We start from the raw sequence: 19,230 nt of genomic DNA, 5'->3' as shown, positions 1-19,230 counted from the left end.
TTTAAACTCACTTCCAGAATCGGTCTGTAAAAAAACAGGCATACGGCCATTGCTCTTTTTAAATATACGTTCAAATCCTGAACATACTTCTGGACCGGTTTTATTTTTTAATGGTTCAATCCATAAGAATTTACTAAATACATCAATAACAACAAGTAGAATAGTTATACCATTATTTTCTGATTTTATACTTTGTAAATCTGCTAAATCAGCTTCCCAAACAGAATCGATGCCTGATACATTATAATGTAAACGCGGAAATTTACGTTTGACCGGTTTGTGTAATGTATACGCGTCTTGTGAATTTAAATACTCTTTTATTTTATCACTTAAATCTGGATATTTTGCTACAATATTACGTGCACCAGTATAAGCAATAGGATTTGATAAATTATAATAAATATTTGCAATGGGTGTATTATTTTTTATATTTTTCTTATTAGTATTTATGAGGTCTTTTTTGACTTTTTCTTTTCGGGACTTTGTCTTTGCCATGATACTTTAGGTTCACCACTAGTGGTTGGTTTCTCACCATCCCGAAATTGCGGCTCAAGTCTTTTACTAATTCTGTGATAAATCGTTGTTTAAAATATTTTAGAAAAAATATAAACCAAAATTGTTAGTCATATGTTATTTGAAATTGTATGATCTCGTGATCTAGCCATAAAAAACAGAGTAATGTTTGAAACTTATCAACTTATTGTATTTTGTTTAAAAAATAAAAAGAATAAAAATCTGGTCAGTCTAGGACTGACAGACATGTGGTTCGACCCGGAACATTCTCCCCCCGTTGAGAGGTCGGCCGATCGACTTGAATATCTAGAACAGAATAAAAGTGTTAGTAAATGTAAATTTAATTTATTCTAATGTCATTCTGGGTCAAAAGGAACCAGGAGTGCTATTTGCTTGATGTTGTGTTTGTAGGTGACCGTACGGACAATACCATCTGTCCCAGGATGCGATGGTTGATAATCTCGTTGAGATGTTCGTTGTGCCAACGTTGCCAAAGTTCTTGTTTTGTATGTTTAATCAGTTGCCATCTAGACAACCTGTTCATAGTCATGTTGTTGTATTCAGAATTCTTTGTTGTTGTAGGAGCATGTCCAATTTTGTCAATAAATGGCGTGAGTTTAATCCATTTTCTTGTTTGCTTAAATTGTTTTTGATTTTTTAGAATTTTCAATTCATGTAGTTCAATTATTGAATTTGTAGTATATTTGATTTCATTGTTTTTCACATAATCATTATTGTTGTTTGTTTTCATTTGTAAACCATATGCAATGACATTTTGTAATTTATTCCAAGATAAATAAATAGTAAAAATGTTGTAATTGTTTTTAATGTTAATAGTTACTTGTATTTGTGATGAAATTGTTGTAGTTTTGTTGAGACATGTGTTGACCTTGAGCTCAGGTAGATTGCAACCCTCAGTCATCTTGAAATTCGGCCAGCCATCTGGATCTTCACACAGCCAAGACGGCCCATGTTGCCATGTTGTTGTTTTGATGTGTATTTCTAGTAGTAGACCTCTTGAAATTAGGTCAGCTGTTTTGTCAAGTGTATGTACATGACACCATTGTGTAGAATTTGTTTTTTCTTGTATTTTGGCAATTCTGTTTGCCTTGAATGTTTTCATAACACTTAGCTTCTTTTTTAGCCAGTGTATGACAATTGTAGTTTGACCAAAAATATGTGTCATCTATTGTTGTGTGTATTGCTTTAATTGTCGGTGTGTAAAGCGAAGCAAGTTTTGTCATTTCGTCAAATGTAATTGTTCTAATTGTGTAAACCATTGTGTTTGTAATAAATTTCTAATACATGTTGAGTGTTTTTATTGCACTGGAGACATTTAATTGTGATTGTGCATACTTTTTAGCCTCTGAAAGGCTTTCTAAGAGTCTAGGCTCATTGGATGTCCATTGGTGTATGTTTAACATACCTTGTTGTAATGAAGGAGTTAATTCATTTGTCTTGATAATATCAAACGCATTTTTCTGTAAAATATGGTGATATTTTCTTTCTTGTAAGTGTACTTAAAATTGTCTGAATAATTTCTCAATGTCACCTGTATGTATGTACTGGTGTAGTCTAAATCGAAGTGATAATGAGAAAATATTAATTTGTATTGTTGGGCCAACATGTAGTGATTCATTGAGTGAGTGCCCCTTGGAACTTGTGGTTGAGCCGTCGTACACGACTCGTACTTTTGTTGTTTGGCTTTCTTTTTTTATTACCCCATGATGTGGTAAATAAAAACCATCTTCTTGTAGTTGTTCTTTCAGTACTTCAGACCTGTGACTTAGGTATGAGCAGTCTTGAAGTACTGTATTGTATTGCATTTTTAGTTCTGCATTGTTTTGTAACTTTCTTTTCATCGAATTAAGCCTTGTAATTGCTGTAATTCGTGTCTCTTCAAATTGATCGACAGTTTGTTTAAATGGTAAGGTGACGACAGATCGACCTTCTTTTTTGTTTGTAACATGTTGTAGAAAGTATTCTTCACATGCTTGTTCATCTACGGTGAGATGACTTGTTTGTAATTTGTCTTTAATTTCCCCGGGTTTAGGTAAATTAAATTGTGTGTCTGATGTCAGGTGACTTCGTTTTCACTCTTTGTCACTTCACTTTGTTTTTCTTCATGTACACTAAAATCTGCACAATTAGCACGTTGTTCTAAAAAATTTAATGAGTCAGTGTATTTTGGTATTTCACGGGAATTAATTGTTACTTCCCATTGCCAAATTGTATTTTGATTAATTTTTGATAAAATTAAATCAGTCAATGGAATGTCCCATGCATGTACGGGAACCTTGAGATTTTGTAATGCTTTAGTATGTTGTCTAAATGTATCAACTAGTTCACCAAGTCCAACTGGTGTATCCTTTTTTAAATGAGGATAGTCTCGTAATATTGTCCAATGTCGACGAGCTAAGCGACGAGTATTTTCGTATTTATCAATTAATATAGATAATGCACTATTGTAATTAGCATCGTCAATTTCTAAATGGCCGATGAGTGACCAGGCTTTGTCAGTAACAACACTTAATAAATGATAAAGTTTCAAAGCCTTTGGCATTGAATTGTTGTTGTCAATTGTTGTTTTAAATACACTGTAAAATGATGCCCATTTTTCTGGTGTACCGTCAAACTTTGGTATTTGTATTGTTGGTACTGGTATATTCATATTGTTAAATGAATGACCACTTGTATTTTCATTGTTATCATTCGAATCGTTTGAGTTTGTATTTTTTGTATTTGTTTTATTTTTGTTTATTATTTTACGTGCCTCTGAGACAGCTGCAAAATAATTTTGTTCAATTGGTTCTCTTTCTGGGCTTTCAGTTGTTGGATCAATTTCTTCCAATTGATCTTGAATATATGCAAAGGAAGCAAAACGATTTCTGACCGTTTCAAGTACTACTTCTAGCTCACCAACATTACATGAAACTAGATTTGATTTGTAAGTTTTTAATTTTTTCGTAAAATCAGTTAGTGTCTTTTTTATACCACCACGTTGTCTGTGGAGATTTTTACTTTTTTCTTGTAATTCTTTGTCACTTGTTTCAACCATTGTGAATAGAGTCAAAAATTAGTTCAAGAGAGCGTAAAAAACTAGGTGTAGGTAGTGGGATTTTTAGACATAAAATTGGGCCTTGTGTGGTCCAAAGGGTGACATAAAAAATACCATGTGTAAACAAAAAATATAGATTTTACGACCGGAAAGTCCAAGACGTTTTCATGAATTTAGTTTATTTTAAAAAGTTATAAATTTACTTTTTTATTGTCGATTTTACGGTCATTCAGTGTATCGAAAATACGTTAGTGCAGTTGTTTGACAGATGTGAGATTTTCTCTAATTCTTGACAAATAATGTTTTAAAAAATATATTATAATAGTACCAAAGAGAAACTTGAGTTTATGGTTTTATTTGTAACGTGATTTTTACTCAAAAATCTATGCATGAGTTGACCGAATGTTTTCAGGTGTTGACTGATTCAAATCATTTAATAAGTAACCATGTGGCGCTGATGTAGCATGTAAATAAGCTTCTTGAATAAATTTTGTATTCAACGGTGATATTTGTCTAGCAAGATGAGAAATTTGAGCTTTGTCACGAGCATTTTTAAAAACAACAATATAATTTGTATTCAAAGAAATTTCTCTATAAAATTTTCCCCCATGAAATAAATTTTGTGATAATAATAATACACTTAAATTGCAGTGGAGTGAACCCTAGGTAAATATATCTAATACCGATGACCCACTACTACTTTCACGCATTAAATCATCCATTATGATTAACTTTTTTTTTTTAATATCATTCAAATCTTTCGTGTCTGGTAAGCCTTCTTGAAATTCAACATTTTTATATTCAGTATACACGGGTTGCTATTCGGCGTAATATAGAATAATACGGTCAAATTCAGTATCACATAATCTCGATAATTCTTTTAAAAAACGTTTAGTCCAAACACTTTTACCAGCCCCGGACGGACCTGAAATAATAATTTTAAATGGATGTGTCATTTGCCAAGCCATGATGATAACTGAAAAAAATTTGGTAGGGTGTGTAACATATTTAGCACGTTTATTTACAGTATTATTACAGTATTATTATACTCAGTCGTTAAGTCCCTAGGTCTTTCTTTACTGGTATTATACGGGCTAGTATTATACTCAGTAGTTAAGCCTCCATGTCTTTTTTTACTGCTATTATACATAGTAATATAACCATACGGTAATGTATTATTCATGTTAGCTGTAAATTTCCGTTTCGGTCCGGTAACGCGTACAATTTTCGATTCTAGTATTGTATGTACATCATGTTCTTTAGTTCGACGTATTGAGTCACAAGTTACAATAATTTTGTCCTTTTTACCATCAGTTAAAGTCTTAATACTATCATAATTGACTAATTTTTTAGCATTAACGTCAAGTCGTACACCTTTTAATTTACATACTTTACTTATTGTACCATCAGGTTTTTCAGCAATATAACTCTAAAATTTAGGTCCTTCAGAAATAAAAGTTTTTATGTAACCACCATCAAGCTCATCAGTGAGATCACCTAAATAATTACCTAATGGAAGTTTATCATTTTCATTCTCAGAAATAAAAACTATAGAGTCAGTATCAACTGAACTTTATCAAGATATTTGTATAATTCTAAGCGCGCATGCGCAGTTGTAAATGCACCTAGAACTCGATTAGTTGAGCTATCAGTGCCATCACAGCTTTCAACATATTTCCAATTGACAAATAGTGTATCATCATCGATAATAGTTATGCAAGAAACTTTAATATTGGCATTTTCAATAATTTTATTAAAATCTTGAATATTTTGAATAATACTGTACATATCCGAAATATTATCCATAGCTAGCCTACCCCAAAGTGAATTTAAGTTATTTTTACTAACTTGACGTGAACCAGGATTTTCTTCAATTTTCGTAGGATCTAAAGCAATTCCCTCTACTTTATTATAGTTATCTATGTATGCTTGTTTTGATGCGTCATCAACGCACTCTACAGGCCATCCACCACTAGACCCCCAGTTCTAATTTTCGGGTCATATTGAGTTGTTTTATCCCAATGCCATATTTCTTTTATTTGTAAAATTTTATACCCTTTCTCAACCGCTACTTTCAACTCCTCAGATACCCAAGTACCAATAAGTGCTCGTTCTGATTCATTATGAGTACAATTTTCTTGATTTAAAGTTAATGTACATGCGTTACAAAGTGGAAAAAATAATTTTTTATGACACCTCATTGGCAATACTGGTATATATAAATTGGTCAGGGGCAAAACTCGACATTTAATTAATCCTATCACATTACTTATGTTATTATCTGGACAAAGCTCACGTATATCATCCAGAACAAAAACTTTAGGGTGGCCTAGAGGGTAAATATTTTTTTTCAATGTACTAGGATATAGTGACGTGACGTCCACGTAGTATATCTTTTGAGAACCAGTAACAGTATGTGCGACACAATAATTTTCAGTTCGCCCACCAAATTAAGCATCACGAGGCAATATTGCTTCTTTATAAAAATTATTATCAATTGTTTTCAAGAAATTCTTTAAATCTACGTTGTTTTGACACATTCTTTTAAAATCACATTCCCAAATAATAATCAATTCATAACCTTCTTTTTTAAAATATGCATTTATGTACTCTGTATTCTCACGGCTCGTTCTAAGTGTTGTATTATCCCCTAAATCCGCATCCACATCTTTAATCAATTCAAAACAATCACAACAATGATAGTGACGACCTAAAAAAGAGTATATGGTTTTTCCATCTTCTGAAATGCCATCGACCAGATAGGGACCTACTCTACGCTCACGCCCTCTATCAGCATGAATTATTTTGATCCCTTGAGAATGTTCAAGCCATAGTAGCCATTGTATAGCTATGGTAGATTGCATATCTCCTAACATATATCCATTCTTGGGGATCAGTGCTATCTCATTCTCTTTTAAATAATTTCTACGATAAATTAATAAACTAGTCGATGCAGCAGTTAAAGCTTCAGTGAATGGACATACATTACCTACTCGCATCATTAATTTTCTATATGTAATACACGCCTTCTTAAGTAATTCTACATCAGATTTACAATAAATCGCCATTTCTCGTTTAAAATCAAATGGCGGACCCTGAAATCGTTCATTGTACCATTTAACAAATTCTTGTTGTTTTTCAATAGTCAGCGCACGTACCCCAAAATCTTCTTTAGGCGGTAAAGGACCAATGTAATTTTGATTTTCTGGTTTATTGAAAAAGAAAAGAAAAAAACCCTTAGTCAATTCTTTAATTCCAAAAGCTTTTGGTAACGCACTTAATGGCATAAAAAAATAATTCAGCGAGTCTATAAATTTGACATTATCGAAAGATATTAATGTAACCCTAGTTCCTTTAACAATTGTTTGAATATTTGTTATTGGTACTCTTTTGATTATTTCGCGTAAAACAAATGGGCATCATATCCGCCACCAGTATGAGCTATACAAATTAATTTTAAGTATCTTGATTTTGACTTTAAATCTAAATCAACAAATTTTTCCATGGCGTCATCGCCCTGATGTGTAAATTCGCGCGTCTCACTACAATGATAATTTTCTGTACCGTCTGTCTCCGAACAAATTTCACACACTATTTGCACACAAAAATAATTGACGATATGCATTTTTAATTGTTTATTATTTTTATATGATCTCAGCTCAGACCGTGTTTCAAAATAGAGAAATAAAAATCCGTTAACTTTTTTATCTTTACGAGCCCCTTGCTTTATCGGCCGAGGCTTCATATAACACAGATGGTTTGGTTGTTTATGGTCTTGACAGGGCGCACAATAATAATAACCACACTAATGTTCACTGTCACGGACGTAGACTTTACGACAAATATTACATTTTTAAATTCGATTACAAACTGAAAAATTTTTTGAATACGAGTCTGATTGTAAATGTTTTCCATAACACTGTTCACTATAAAATACTCGATTACATATCAAACATTTTTTACAATCATCATCATTACTGTTATTCATTTTACATGTCGGGAAATTTAAGCATTTGTCACATTTTGTACAACATTGTTTATGATATTCGTTTTTTGTAAAACCGATACAACACCAATCACACCAGAATTTTATATTTGTAGCCATAAATACATGCATATATTTTATAGGCACAAAATGTTGGTCATCAGGATAATACACAATATTTAAAATTTTCATATTTCCACGCGACACTCTGCGATTAAATAAAGTTTTTTTCCCATCAAAAAAAAATGTATGACCATCGAAATAGTATCGAAATTCCAGATAACCAATGCGGCAGATTCAGTAACTAAATAATTTTGAAATAAAATTATTTCATTAAGCCGGCACCCGCCAGGTGGTACACAAATGTTAGCTTTTTGACAGAGTTCAAGACCCTGCTTTTTACTAGCAACTATAGTTCTTTTCTTTTTTTTTATTGAATTGATAAACATGTTACATAGAGCGTGGTAAACATAAATATCTGGTTCAGTTCCAGAGCACCGCGAGCCTTTTTTGCCATGTGGTGTGGGACACTACCACCAATCGTTGATTTCAATACAACCAAGTCAATAGTAAATAGATCGTTAGCATGTACAGGATCATTACTTTGACAAATGCTACTTACAATCTCCCATAAACGTTCAAATGTAAAATTATTGGCAGGTGTCAAGTGAGTATGTGCCTCAGAGTTCATAGAAGGGTTTTGAAACTGAGAATAACTCGATCGAGCGCATTATTTGAGTAATTTTTGATCAGCTTGTATACCTCTGCAAATGCTTCTTCAATCCATGTTTTAACTACAGTATTTTGGGGTATTTCTTTCACTTTAAAATTTATCAAATGTTTATTCAAATTATATTTTGGTACAAATGTCTGTGTTTCATCAACAATATCTATACGCTGAAAATTATTATCACTACCACCACCTGTTTGTAAAATTTCACTTAAATGATGTTGTTGTAATGGTGATTGCATGATTCGATTTATTATACCACTATCGATAAAATTATCGTCAACTTCAACATCATCTAAAAGAGGTTGTTGTGGAACTTCAGATTCGTGAGGTACACGTGAATGTTGATCCAAATGCTCTTGGTGTAACCGTTGATCTATAATATTGTTCGTTAAACTACCGTCGAGTAGACTATCAATAAAAAATTCACACTCCGCACTGTCATCAATGCCAACTTCAACATCATCTAAAACACGCTCCATTTTTGTAGCAACAACTTGAAAAAAAGATCTTCACACTGCAGTGGTCACAGCAAAACTGATTTTTTTTTCTAAATTCACCTGTTTCGTAAAATATTTTACCCGACAAAATTGAAAATTTTTCTGACCCTCTGGTATGAAAAAATATAACAAGAGAAATAACGATTTTTTTTTCTTCTAAACAAAATTATATTTGATACCGGTAAAAAGAAAACAAAAAATATGGTGTAACCTAAAAAATTTTTAACAATAACAAATATATCTATAAAAAGAAGACAACAGGAAAAAGGTATACAAAATTTTTATTTATTTATTTATTTATTTATTTATTTTTTTTATATATTTTTTCAATACAATAATACCTGTAAAAAAAGACATAAAAACAATTTATTTATTCATTTATTTATTTTTATTTCTTTTCAATACAATAATACCTGTAAAAAAAGACATAAAAACAATTTATTTATTCATTTATTTTTTTTTTCTATACAATAATACCTGTAAAAAAGACATAAAAACAATTTTATTTATTTACAAATAACTTTATTATTTAATCTAGTAATTGTGCACAGCGTTCACAATGACCCAATTCATTCACAATTGGTTCTCCAGCGCAGAGATCGCATTTTACGTTACTCAATGTTTCTTTGAGCTCACGTATTTCGTCTTGTAAACAAGTTAATCTTTCATTTATTAATTGCTGACGTTTTTCGATAATTGAGTTTGGTATTTCTGTAGGCAAGGGTTGTGGGTACTGCGGTTGCTCAACCATCTGCCATTTTTCATGGCAGGCTTTACAGAACTGGTGGTGTGGTGTGGCTGCTTTTTTCGGACATTGATATCCCGCGCAGTCAACGCAGAAATCTGTAATATCTACAGGCTCATTTTTTTGTTTCTCGACACGGGGCTTTGAAGGCCCTGCTTCAGGTCGATATTGATGTTCTTCGTCATATTCTTCAGCAACATTATTCTCATTCATAATGGTGGGAGGGTCTGAGGACGAAGCCGATGACGATGATGACGAAGACGTTGACGATTGGCTCAATATAACCACGTCATCTACCATACAAAAAAATATATGATTAATACTATTATCATTATTATATTTTAAAAATTTTTTATTAATTTATTTTATAAAATATTTACCTTCTTCATCTACCGCAATTATTTTTTTACCGTATTTCCCAAATATATGCATTGTAGAGGGTAATACTGGCACCTGTCTTTCAGTATTGATATCTTTACTGTGTTCTGTAATAAAAAATAATATTTTATTATTATTATTTCTATTTTTATAAAATTTTTTATTAATTTATTTTATAAAATATTTACCTTTTTCTCCATTGTCATCATCTAATGATATTATTTTTCGCCCGTGTTTTATGGCTTGAGTGGGCAATACTACCCCCTGTTTTTTAGTATTGTCATCTTTACTGCGTTCTGTAATAAAAGAAATATTTTATTATTATTATTATTATAAAAAATTTTTTTTCTATTTATTTTATAAAATATTTACTTTTTTGATTGTGCGATTTCGATAATTTCTTTTTTCCAGTAATTATGGAATATCGTCTATCACGCTATATTTCTTCAGATCTGATGCTTGGTTTTTCATTTTCTGAATATATTCTTTCTCCAAGACCCTCTTTTTCTAGGTCTGTAACATAAAAATTATTATTATTATTATTATTATTATTATTATTATTATAAACATTGAAAAAATATTTCACCTCAGCCAACTCCTCATCAATACCTATAACGTCTTCGCTGAATTTTGCATTTGCAAACATTTCCGCCGCTGTTTCATGTTCTTGGACTGTGTTAGCCCTGTCATTTTTTTCAACATCTACGGGTATTTCATTTTCGGCCACTGGGCCATCAACTGGAATTTGATTATTTACCACAACTTCGTCAGCCGGTATTTCATTTTCGGTCACTGGACCATCTACAGGTGTTTTCTTATCATTTTCCTGTACCCTTTCATTAACGGGAATTTCATTGTTTATCATAACATCGTCAGCCGGTATTTCAATGTCTTTAAAAAACAAGAGAAAATTTATTTTATTTATTTGCTAAAAATTTATTTATTGAAAATTTATTTGTCAAGAAAAATATTGAAAATTTATTTGTTAGAAAAAAAAAAAAAAAATCAAAAATTTATCTGTCAAAAAAAAGTATTAAAAATTTATTTATGGAAAATTTATTTGTTGAAAGAAAAAAAGTATTAAAAAAATTTTTTTATTGACAATTTATTTGTCAGAAAAGTATTAAAAATTTATTTTATTTATTAGTTAAGAAAAAAGTATCATTGAAAATTTATTTACCTCAAAACATGATATCATCATTGTCAGGTTTTTCAAAATCCTTGACGACATCTTCACACTGTGTAGAAGTCACTTGTTTGAATGTATTTATCTTGAACTCTTTGTTTGATATTTTCATACTGTATTTCTAATTCCGGATATTTTTTTATGTCTCGTATATCTGTCGGATTGCCGAGTAATTTATCACGAATAAAATCACCCAGCTCCCTATCTTTTTCGGGAAAATCTTTGAAAAATCCCGAGACCCAATTGCGGCGGGTAATTACAGTGCACTTCAAATTTTTTAGTTCACTTAACAGTTCAGATTTTTTATATATTGCATGTACCCATTTTTTTTCTTTGCTATCTTCTACTTTTTTTTTTTTACAACTAAAGTCAACTTCGTTAGTTTCAAGTCGGCGTTTCATTTTTTGTTTTATTAACGAACTCTCTAAGTTCAGTGGTTCCCTAGCCTTCGTAAAAAATTTCTCAGCCGGAGAAAGTCGCTCGGTAAAATCGTTCTAAGATCTCGTCTGGTAAAATCATAAGAAACTTAAAATTTTTTATTCAACAATTTTCTTTGCATTTATTTTAGAAACGATATATATTAATATTCATAAATTGAATAGTGCAATTAGTCTTCAAATTGTTTATAATCAATTTTGTTTATAACAAAATCGTATATTTTGAAAATTCTCATAAAAAATTTCGAAAAAATAAGTTCCATGTAAAACAAAAAAAAAATTGATTTTTCTGTTAAATTATTTATTTATAAATTTCAATTGTTTATTTAATAATTTAACAAAAAAAAAAATTTTTTTTTTTTTTACATGAAACTTTTTCTTTTTTTCTGAATTTTCTAGCAAAATTGTTTGAATTAACGATATTGTTATAAACAAAATTTACGGAGGCTAGGAGCGAAAGGCTCAGCCGCAGTATTGGATTTATCCCCAAAAAAAAAAAAAACGTGTATAACTTTCAAACTAATTGTCGTAAAGACTTCGGATTTGGCTTAAAAGACGCGGATTTGGAAATTTTATCACCTTTTATAAAAAAAAACATTACCTATTTGGCCATTTTTTTTTCCAAAAAATGAAAAAAAAAAAAATTGTGTTTTTTTTTTTTTTTTTCTTACGAAAAATACTATTCGTACGGGAAAAATTTATTTAAAAAAGTTATAGAATTTTGAAAAACGATTATTTTAAGTCTAATATGGAACCTCTGCGACTTCTCCATTTTGAGTTATAGTTTGTGCCGTTTTCATTTTTTAGGCAAGCAATAACTCGTGATGAAATGGTGATAGAGACTTCATATTAGGCTTAAAACATGCATACTCGAAAAATCTATACCCTCTCCGAGAAAATCTTGATCTATGAATCACATTTTTCATAAAAAATTTTAAAAAATCGATTTTTTTTTTTTTTTAATCTCTCAATTTAAATGCTCTCTCTCATGAGGGGCGATGAAGTTCCAGAAGACGCGTTGTTTGAGCCTAATACGAAGTCTTTACTACAATTTTATCAAAAGTTATTGCTTTCCTAGTTTTCGAGTAATTTCTGAAAAACGCTTTGTATAAGACTTAAAAAGCATGTGTGGTAAAATCCTACAACTTTTACTTGAAACTTTTTTCAAAAAAAATTATAGTTTTTATAAAATTGTAAAAAATAGAATTTTTGAAATATTTTCGTAATTTTTTTTTCAAAAATAGTAAAAAATAGACTATTGGAATCAGGATAAACTCCTAAAGGGGCGATAGAGTTTTGAAAACCACGTCTTTTGAGCCTAATTTGAAGTCATTCCGTTGATTCTAACAAAAGTTATAGCTTGCCTTACGTAATTCGAGAGAAAAAAAAAAAAAAAAATTGATTTTGAGAAAATTAAAAAAAAATGTACTATTATTGTATTGTTACTTTCAAAAATCATTCAACAGATAAAATTTAACACGGCCCTAGCCGGAGTATTAAAAAATTTCAATTTTCAACGGTAACGCGGGCCACACGCCCCAACAAACGTTACCAGATCTTTTTTTATAAACAATTTAAAGCCCAATTGCAATATTTAATTTTATAATATTATAAAATTTCATTTTATTTTAAAATACGAGACTGAGCGCCCTCTTGCGCGGTCGTTTTCATGTAAATTGAATGTCGATGTCATATGTTTGGGAATAGTTACTTTTTTTCGTATGTTTTTTTATATACATATAATAATTAGATATGCATTTATATACTTTGAGTTTGTTATTGTAACAATGGCCTTTTTCATTTAAGTGTACATATATATCTATATATATATAAATGAATAAACAAAAAGAAATATGAGGAATATTCCGATATTCAGTGCAAATATTTTATATCAATTTCATTAATATTAATTCTTAATGAGTGACAGTTCTTTGACAAATTATAACCTATCTTAATTTTTTATCAACTGTTACAGTGTGGCATTACTGATCTACTAAACGTTGCTTTAAGTTCACTAAATTATTTATCAAATGAGTTTGATTTAATAATATTTTCAATTAAGTTTTGACCATTTTAATGTTTTATATGCTGTTGTTGATGTATTAATAGTTGGAACAACATGTTAACACCGAATACGACGACACAATAACAATGAAACTTGACATTGATTTAATTGTTGCATCTGGTTAATGTTATTTAATAATATACTCCGATGGCACTTTTATTTTTATACAACTTTTTTAATAATCAATAATTAATAATAATAATAATAGTTTTATGTGAATATTAAATTATCTATTTATTTTCAGTATAATCAAAAAAATTCTTCAATACGTGAAGATATAAAATTTTTGGAAAAATTGGAAGAAAGTGAGTGAGGTAAAAAAATTTTTTGTAGGTTTTTAACATTTTTTTTTTTTTTTTTTTTATTCATGAATAAAACAATTTTTTCCTTTTTTTGTGATAAAAATTGCTTTCAAGGGCATATGAAATACCGAGTAAGCAATTAAATTTTTTCTTTTTTATTTTTAAAATTTTTTTTATATTATTTTAGCAAAATCAACATTTTACTTTTTTTCTCACAATATTATATTTTTTATTTTAAAATCATTTTTGCAAACCGTAGTTCAAAGTCACCTTAGCTACTCGATATTTTACATCCGTTGACGTTATAAATAATTCTCTAAGTAAAATATCAAACGCTGACTATCGTGGGACAGGTAAAATATAATTGGTCAAGATGTTGCCACTTTTAATCATCCCTACGTTTTAATTTAATTTTCATGGGAATTATTATTTTATAATTTGAGGAGCTTCACTCTTACGACAACTTTTGTTTGGACAATATCTAAATTAAATTTAGATCAATTTTATGAAATCAAATATAATTAAATAAATAATAAAATCAATTGAACTTTTACGTTTATAATAAATAAAATTGTTAAAGTGAATTTAAATTAAATAAATTTTGTGTTTAAATTATTATTTTTCCGTTTATAAATTGACTGTTCCTAATATTATAAAACTATTGACTGTGACATTTCTCCGGGGTGTTGTTTTCTGTGCTTCGAGTTTATTTTACCGTTTGGATTATTCGAGAATACCAACATCAACAGGCGACCATCCAGATTGACACGCTCTCAACATTTGTTTCGGATTAATTCTTACATCAAGGTACATCTACAATCATACACATTCCCTCCTAACCCGTTACCCTGTAGGGAATAACAAAATAACAGGATTTTTTAATATTAACGTGAAATACCAAGTTAATTTGTTTTAATTATTGTATGATTATTTGCCCATTTAATTTTGGTTTTACATATTCTTTCTTTTTTTGTTATTTCATAGTTTAATTTTAATTTTTCAACTTGGTACGTAACAAAATAAAAAACAGAAAACGATTATGTGACATAAACGAAAAAAAAAAAAAAAAAAAAGAAAAATGGAAAAAATAAAATAAATTTTAAAAAGAAAAGGAAAAAGAAAAAAACACACGTTTAAATATATTTTTACAATTATTTTTTTTAGATTCAAAAGAATATCATTATTATTATTATTATTATTATTATTATTATTACAATTATTGTAATACTTCTGGTTCTTTGATTACGCGGTGGCTCCACATATTCCAATTCGTATTCATGATATTCCTGACATCTTGGAACATATGATTGTGCCTTTGGGAGACCACGTGAAAACGCTCCAGAATCTCGTTGATTATCCAACAAAATTCTGTTCTTTTGATGACGAGCAGGTTTCATGTATTCCAAGTCGTCTTTAGGATCAACCTGACGTCTTGGAACATTTAGTGTCGCCTCCGGGAGAAGATTAGAGTTGGCGCCTATAACCTGTTGGTTATCCAACGGTGTTTTGGTCTTTTGCTGACGCGGTGGTTCATGACGATCTGGATCATCATCAGGATCAACCTGACGACTTGATAGATCACCACGCGAGAGTATGAGTGAGTTGACCCTACTACGAAGGACTGGACATTCATGGTCTCGCAATAGATCATCTAAACGCGGCAAAATATTTACTGGTGGTTTTTCTTTTGTAATTTTGGTGCTTTTGGTGGATCCTTTAGCCAGGGATGGATTAGATCCACCACCTGAAGGTCCAAGAAACAAATTTTCAACGCGAGGCATTGATAATGGGAGTTGACTGGTTAGTGTGGTGATACGTTGATCAAGAAGCCGATTTTTTAACAAGAAATCGTGCGTAAAAGTATCTCCTTACGCACTATATTGGCGCAAAATGGCGTCTCTATTACAAACTTCGTGTCAAAAAGTATTGTATATAACTCGTACGTGAAGAAGGTGATCCTCCACGACTTCGAAAGTGTCATACTCGTCACCAGGTCGTTTTCGACTCGCCTTCGGCTCGTTCTCAACTCCTGGTGACTCGTATTGACACCTTCAAAATCGTGCAAGAATCACCTACTTCACGTACTAGTTATATAATATACTATTTATAGACTCTTATAAATTCATGGCCAGCTCAATAAGTACACTGCCGAATAAATTAGAGGATAATGATAAAAGTATAAGTCGTAGTTATTGTGAAAATTTGGAAGAATTTAAATTAATAACAAAAAATTCAGTAACGCACGCATTCCTTGTTGAAAATTGAAAATATTCAAAACTCCGGCGAAGGCTTGTTAGGTTTCTGTTCTGGTGAAATATTTGTTAAACGAAATATAGTACATGTACCGAAGTAACGTAATAAAAAACTACTTCTGGCCTTGAGGTTGAGTGTAGCACAGCTTTGAATTTGTTAAGATGGGATTAAAGTTTAACTCAAACACCAACACCTATCGCCAATAAGAAAAATAATTGTCAAAGATCAGCGTATCCTTTATCCATATCTGCATTATCAGGCAATGAAAATAATAGTCGTAAATAGAATTATTCCTAATTGAACAAAGTTCTAATTGACTCTATAATAATTTTGAATTTTTGTTGAATTTTTGTTTTTTTTTTGTTTTCAGCTCTTGTAATGACGCTGAAGCTGGCAGCCAAACGTAAATTGGACCTGAAAACATATGGTGTGTCGGGTGCCCCGGGCTTATTTTTTTTTTCTTTTGTTATTTAACGAAATTGGGCCTGTTTAATATTATCTGAATTAAAAGTCGACTAATTAAAAGCTAAAAAAAAAATATCAACCCCCAACATAGCGTTTTAAGGGGTGGTAGGAGGGATTAAAACTTTAATTATTTTTTTTACTAACTTTAAAATGAAAATTGGGGCATGAAAATATTCTCTAAATTAAAAGTGTACTAATTAAAAGCAATGAAAAAAATTTCAACCCCCAACATAGCGTTTTAGGGGGTGGTAGGGGGGAATAAAACTTTAATTATTTTTTTTACTAACTTTAAAATGAAAATTGGAGCATGAAAATATTTTCTAAATTAAAAGTGTACTAATTAAAAGCAATAAAATAAAAATCAACCCTTAACATAGCGTTTTAGGGGGTGAAAAGGGGTGAAAACGCGGATTCTAGACAATTTAATTTTTTTTGCTAATTTAAAATCGAAATTGGGGCATAAAAATATTTTGTAAATTAATAATCGACTAATTAAAAGCAATAAAAAAAATTTCAACCCCCAACATAGCGTTTTAAGGGGTGGTAGGGGGGATTAAAACTTTAATTATTTTTTTTACTGACTTTAAAATGAAAATTGGGGCATGAAAATATTTTGTAAATTAAGAGTCAACTAATAAAAACGTAAAAAAAAAATTACGGCGGTAAAATAGCGTTTTAGGGTGTGAAAAAGGGTAAAAACGCGGATTCTAGACAATTTAATTTTTTTTTCTATTTTAAAATCGAAATTGGGGCATAAAAATATTTTGTAAATTAATAATTGACTAATTAAAAGCAATAAAAAAAATATCAACCCCCAACATAGCGTTTTAGGGGGGGCCAGGGGGGACGGAAACTTTAATTATTTTTTTTACTAACTTTAAAATGAAAATTGGGGGTTGGAATTTTTTTTATTGCTTTTAATTAGTCAATTATTAATTTACAAAATATTTTTATGCCCCAATTTTGATTTTAAGATAGAAAAAAAAATTAAATTGTCTAGAATCCGCGTTTCCCCCCTACCACCCCTTAAAACGCTATGTTGCGGGTTGAAATTTTTTTTATTGCTTTTAATTAGTACACTTTTAATTTAGAAAATATTTTCATGCCCCAATTTTCATTTTAAAGTTAGTAAAAAAAATAATTAATGTTTTAATCTCCCCTACCACCCCTTAAAACGCTATGTTGCGGGTTGAAATTTTTTTTATTGCTTTTAATCAGTCGATTATTAATTTACAAAATATTTTTATGCCCCAATTTCGATTTTAAATTAGCAAAAGAGTTAAATTGTCTAGAATCCGCGTTTTCACCCTTTTTCACTCCCTAAAACGCTATGTTAAGGGTCGTAATTTTTTTTATTGCTCTTAATTAGTACACTTTTAATTTAGAAAATATTTTCATGCTCGAATTTTCATTTTAAAGTTAGTAAAAAAAATAATTAAAGTTTTCACCCCCCTACCACCCCCTTAAACGCTATGTTAAGGGTTGATATTTTTTTCCTAGCTTTCTATTGTTCTAATATTAATTTACAAAGAACCACTCAGTCCAATTTTCGTTTTAAAGTAGTTAAAAAAATTATTTTCAAAAAATTTCGCGTTTTCACCCCCCTCTCACCCCCTAAAACGCTATGTTAAGGGTTGATTTTTTTTTTCTAGCTTTGTATTGTTTTAATACTAATTTACAAAGTAACCGCTTAGTCCAATTTTCGTTTTAAAGTAGTTAAAAAATTAATTTACTGGTATACGCGTTTTTACCCCTTTTTTACCCCTTTAAACGCTATGCTGAGGTTAAATAATGTATTTCTAGGTTCTATTTACTTTGTTTATCATTTCGATAATAGATGAAGTAGTGAAACATGAGAACGAAGCGTTTTTCATTATTGTAAGCACGGGGCCCCTATACGTCCCTGAGTATCCAGCGTTTGGCTGCCAGAGTGGCTGCCAGCTTCAGCGTCATCTCTTGTATATATTTTTTTTTGACACACTAATATGATAATAATTGAAAAAAAAAGCTATTATACAATATCGAGCAAGCAATAGTTGCAATTAAAAATTTCTTTTTTATTGAAATAAAATCCCCTAATCTCTTAGCATTTTCCGTCACGTTTTACCCAGTCTTAGGACTGGCAGCAATAACCTAGTTTTAAATATACAAAAAAAAATATTGCTGGCATGTTTTAAAATGCTACGTGGGTGCATTTTTTTTTTATTCCTATTGAAATGTTAAAAAAAATGTTAAAAAATATTATCCATGAGGGACTCATAAAAATACATTAAGTTATGAAAGTTAAGGTACTGAAAAATAATTTTCATTAGTGTTTCTAGTTTTCCCATAGAGTATCAAACAGGGATTCACATATGTTGACGATTTAACAAACTGGGCCTTATTATATGATGGATTGGTGTCATCAATTGAAATAAATTTCTTATTATCAGCATAGTAACATGTATAATGACCTGTTCCAGTACTTGTCATTGGTGGACTGAAATGGACTAAAGATTTAAAAGTGTATATGCTGTTATCAAGTTCAAAGCTATGAGAAATATTTTCAAGAGATAAATGTCCAAATGGATTGTGATAGATATTACTCCCCTCTCTTGCAGTATTCAATACAAT

The 19,230-nt window shown here is 30.3% G+C and overlaps 1 protein-coding gene and 1 long non-coding RNA gene across 3 annotated transcripts; both read right to left on the bottom strand.

Annotated features, from left to right (window-relative positions):
- Window positions 1-1,258: 1,258 nt before the first annotated feature.
- LOC122859580 lies at window positions 1,259-7,517 on the bottom strand. Its single transcript, XM_044163252.1, has one exon. It carries the CDS (start codon window positions 3,569-3,571, stop codon window positions 2,591-2,593), a length of 981 nt encoding a protein of 326 aa, XP_044019187.1. The 5' UTR covers window positions 3,572-7,517; the 3' UTR covers window positions 1,259-2,590.
- Window positions 7,518-9,223: 1,706 nt separating this feature from the next.
- On the bottom strand, window positions 9,224-11,510 carry LOC122859579. Of its 2 annotated transcripts, XR_006374366.1 has the most exons (6): window positions 11,090-11,491; window positions 10,496-10,800; window positions 10,282-10,422; window positions 10,098-10,205; window positions 9,912-10,016; window positions 9,236-9,824 (listed from the first exon to the last, which is right to left on the bottom strand). It is a non-coding gene; the product is annotated as an uncharacterized LOC122859579 (long non-coding RNA). The 2 variants fall into 2 exon arrangements; XR_006374367.1 differs by having other exon boundaries at window positions 9,224-9,824; window positions 10,519-11,510.
- Between the last annotated feature and the right edge of the window lie 7,720 nt (window positions 11,511-19,230).

The sequence above is a fragment of the Aphidius gifuensis genome, linkage group LG6 (genome assembly GCF_014905175.1).
Source record: "Aphidius gifuensis isolate YNYX2018 linkage group LG6, ASM1490517v1, whole genome shotgun sequence".
Taxonomy (NCBI): domain Eukaryota; kingdom Metazoa; phylum Arthropoda; class Insecta; order Hymenoptera; family Braconidae; genus Aphidius; species Aphidius gifuensis.
This window is presented reverse-complemented; position numbering and strand designations above follow the sequence as displayed.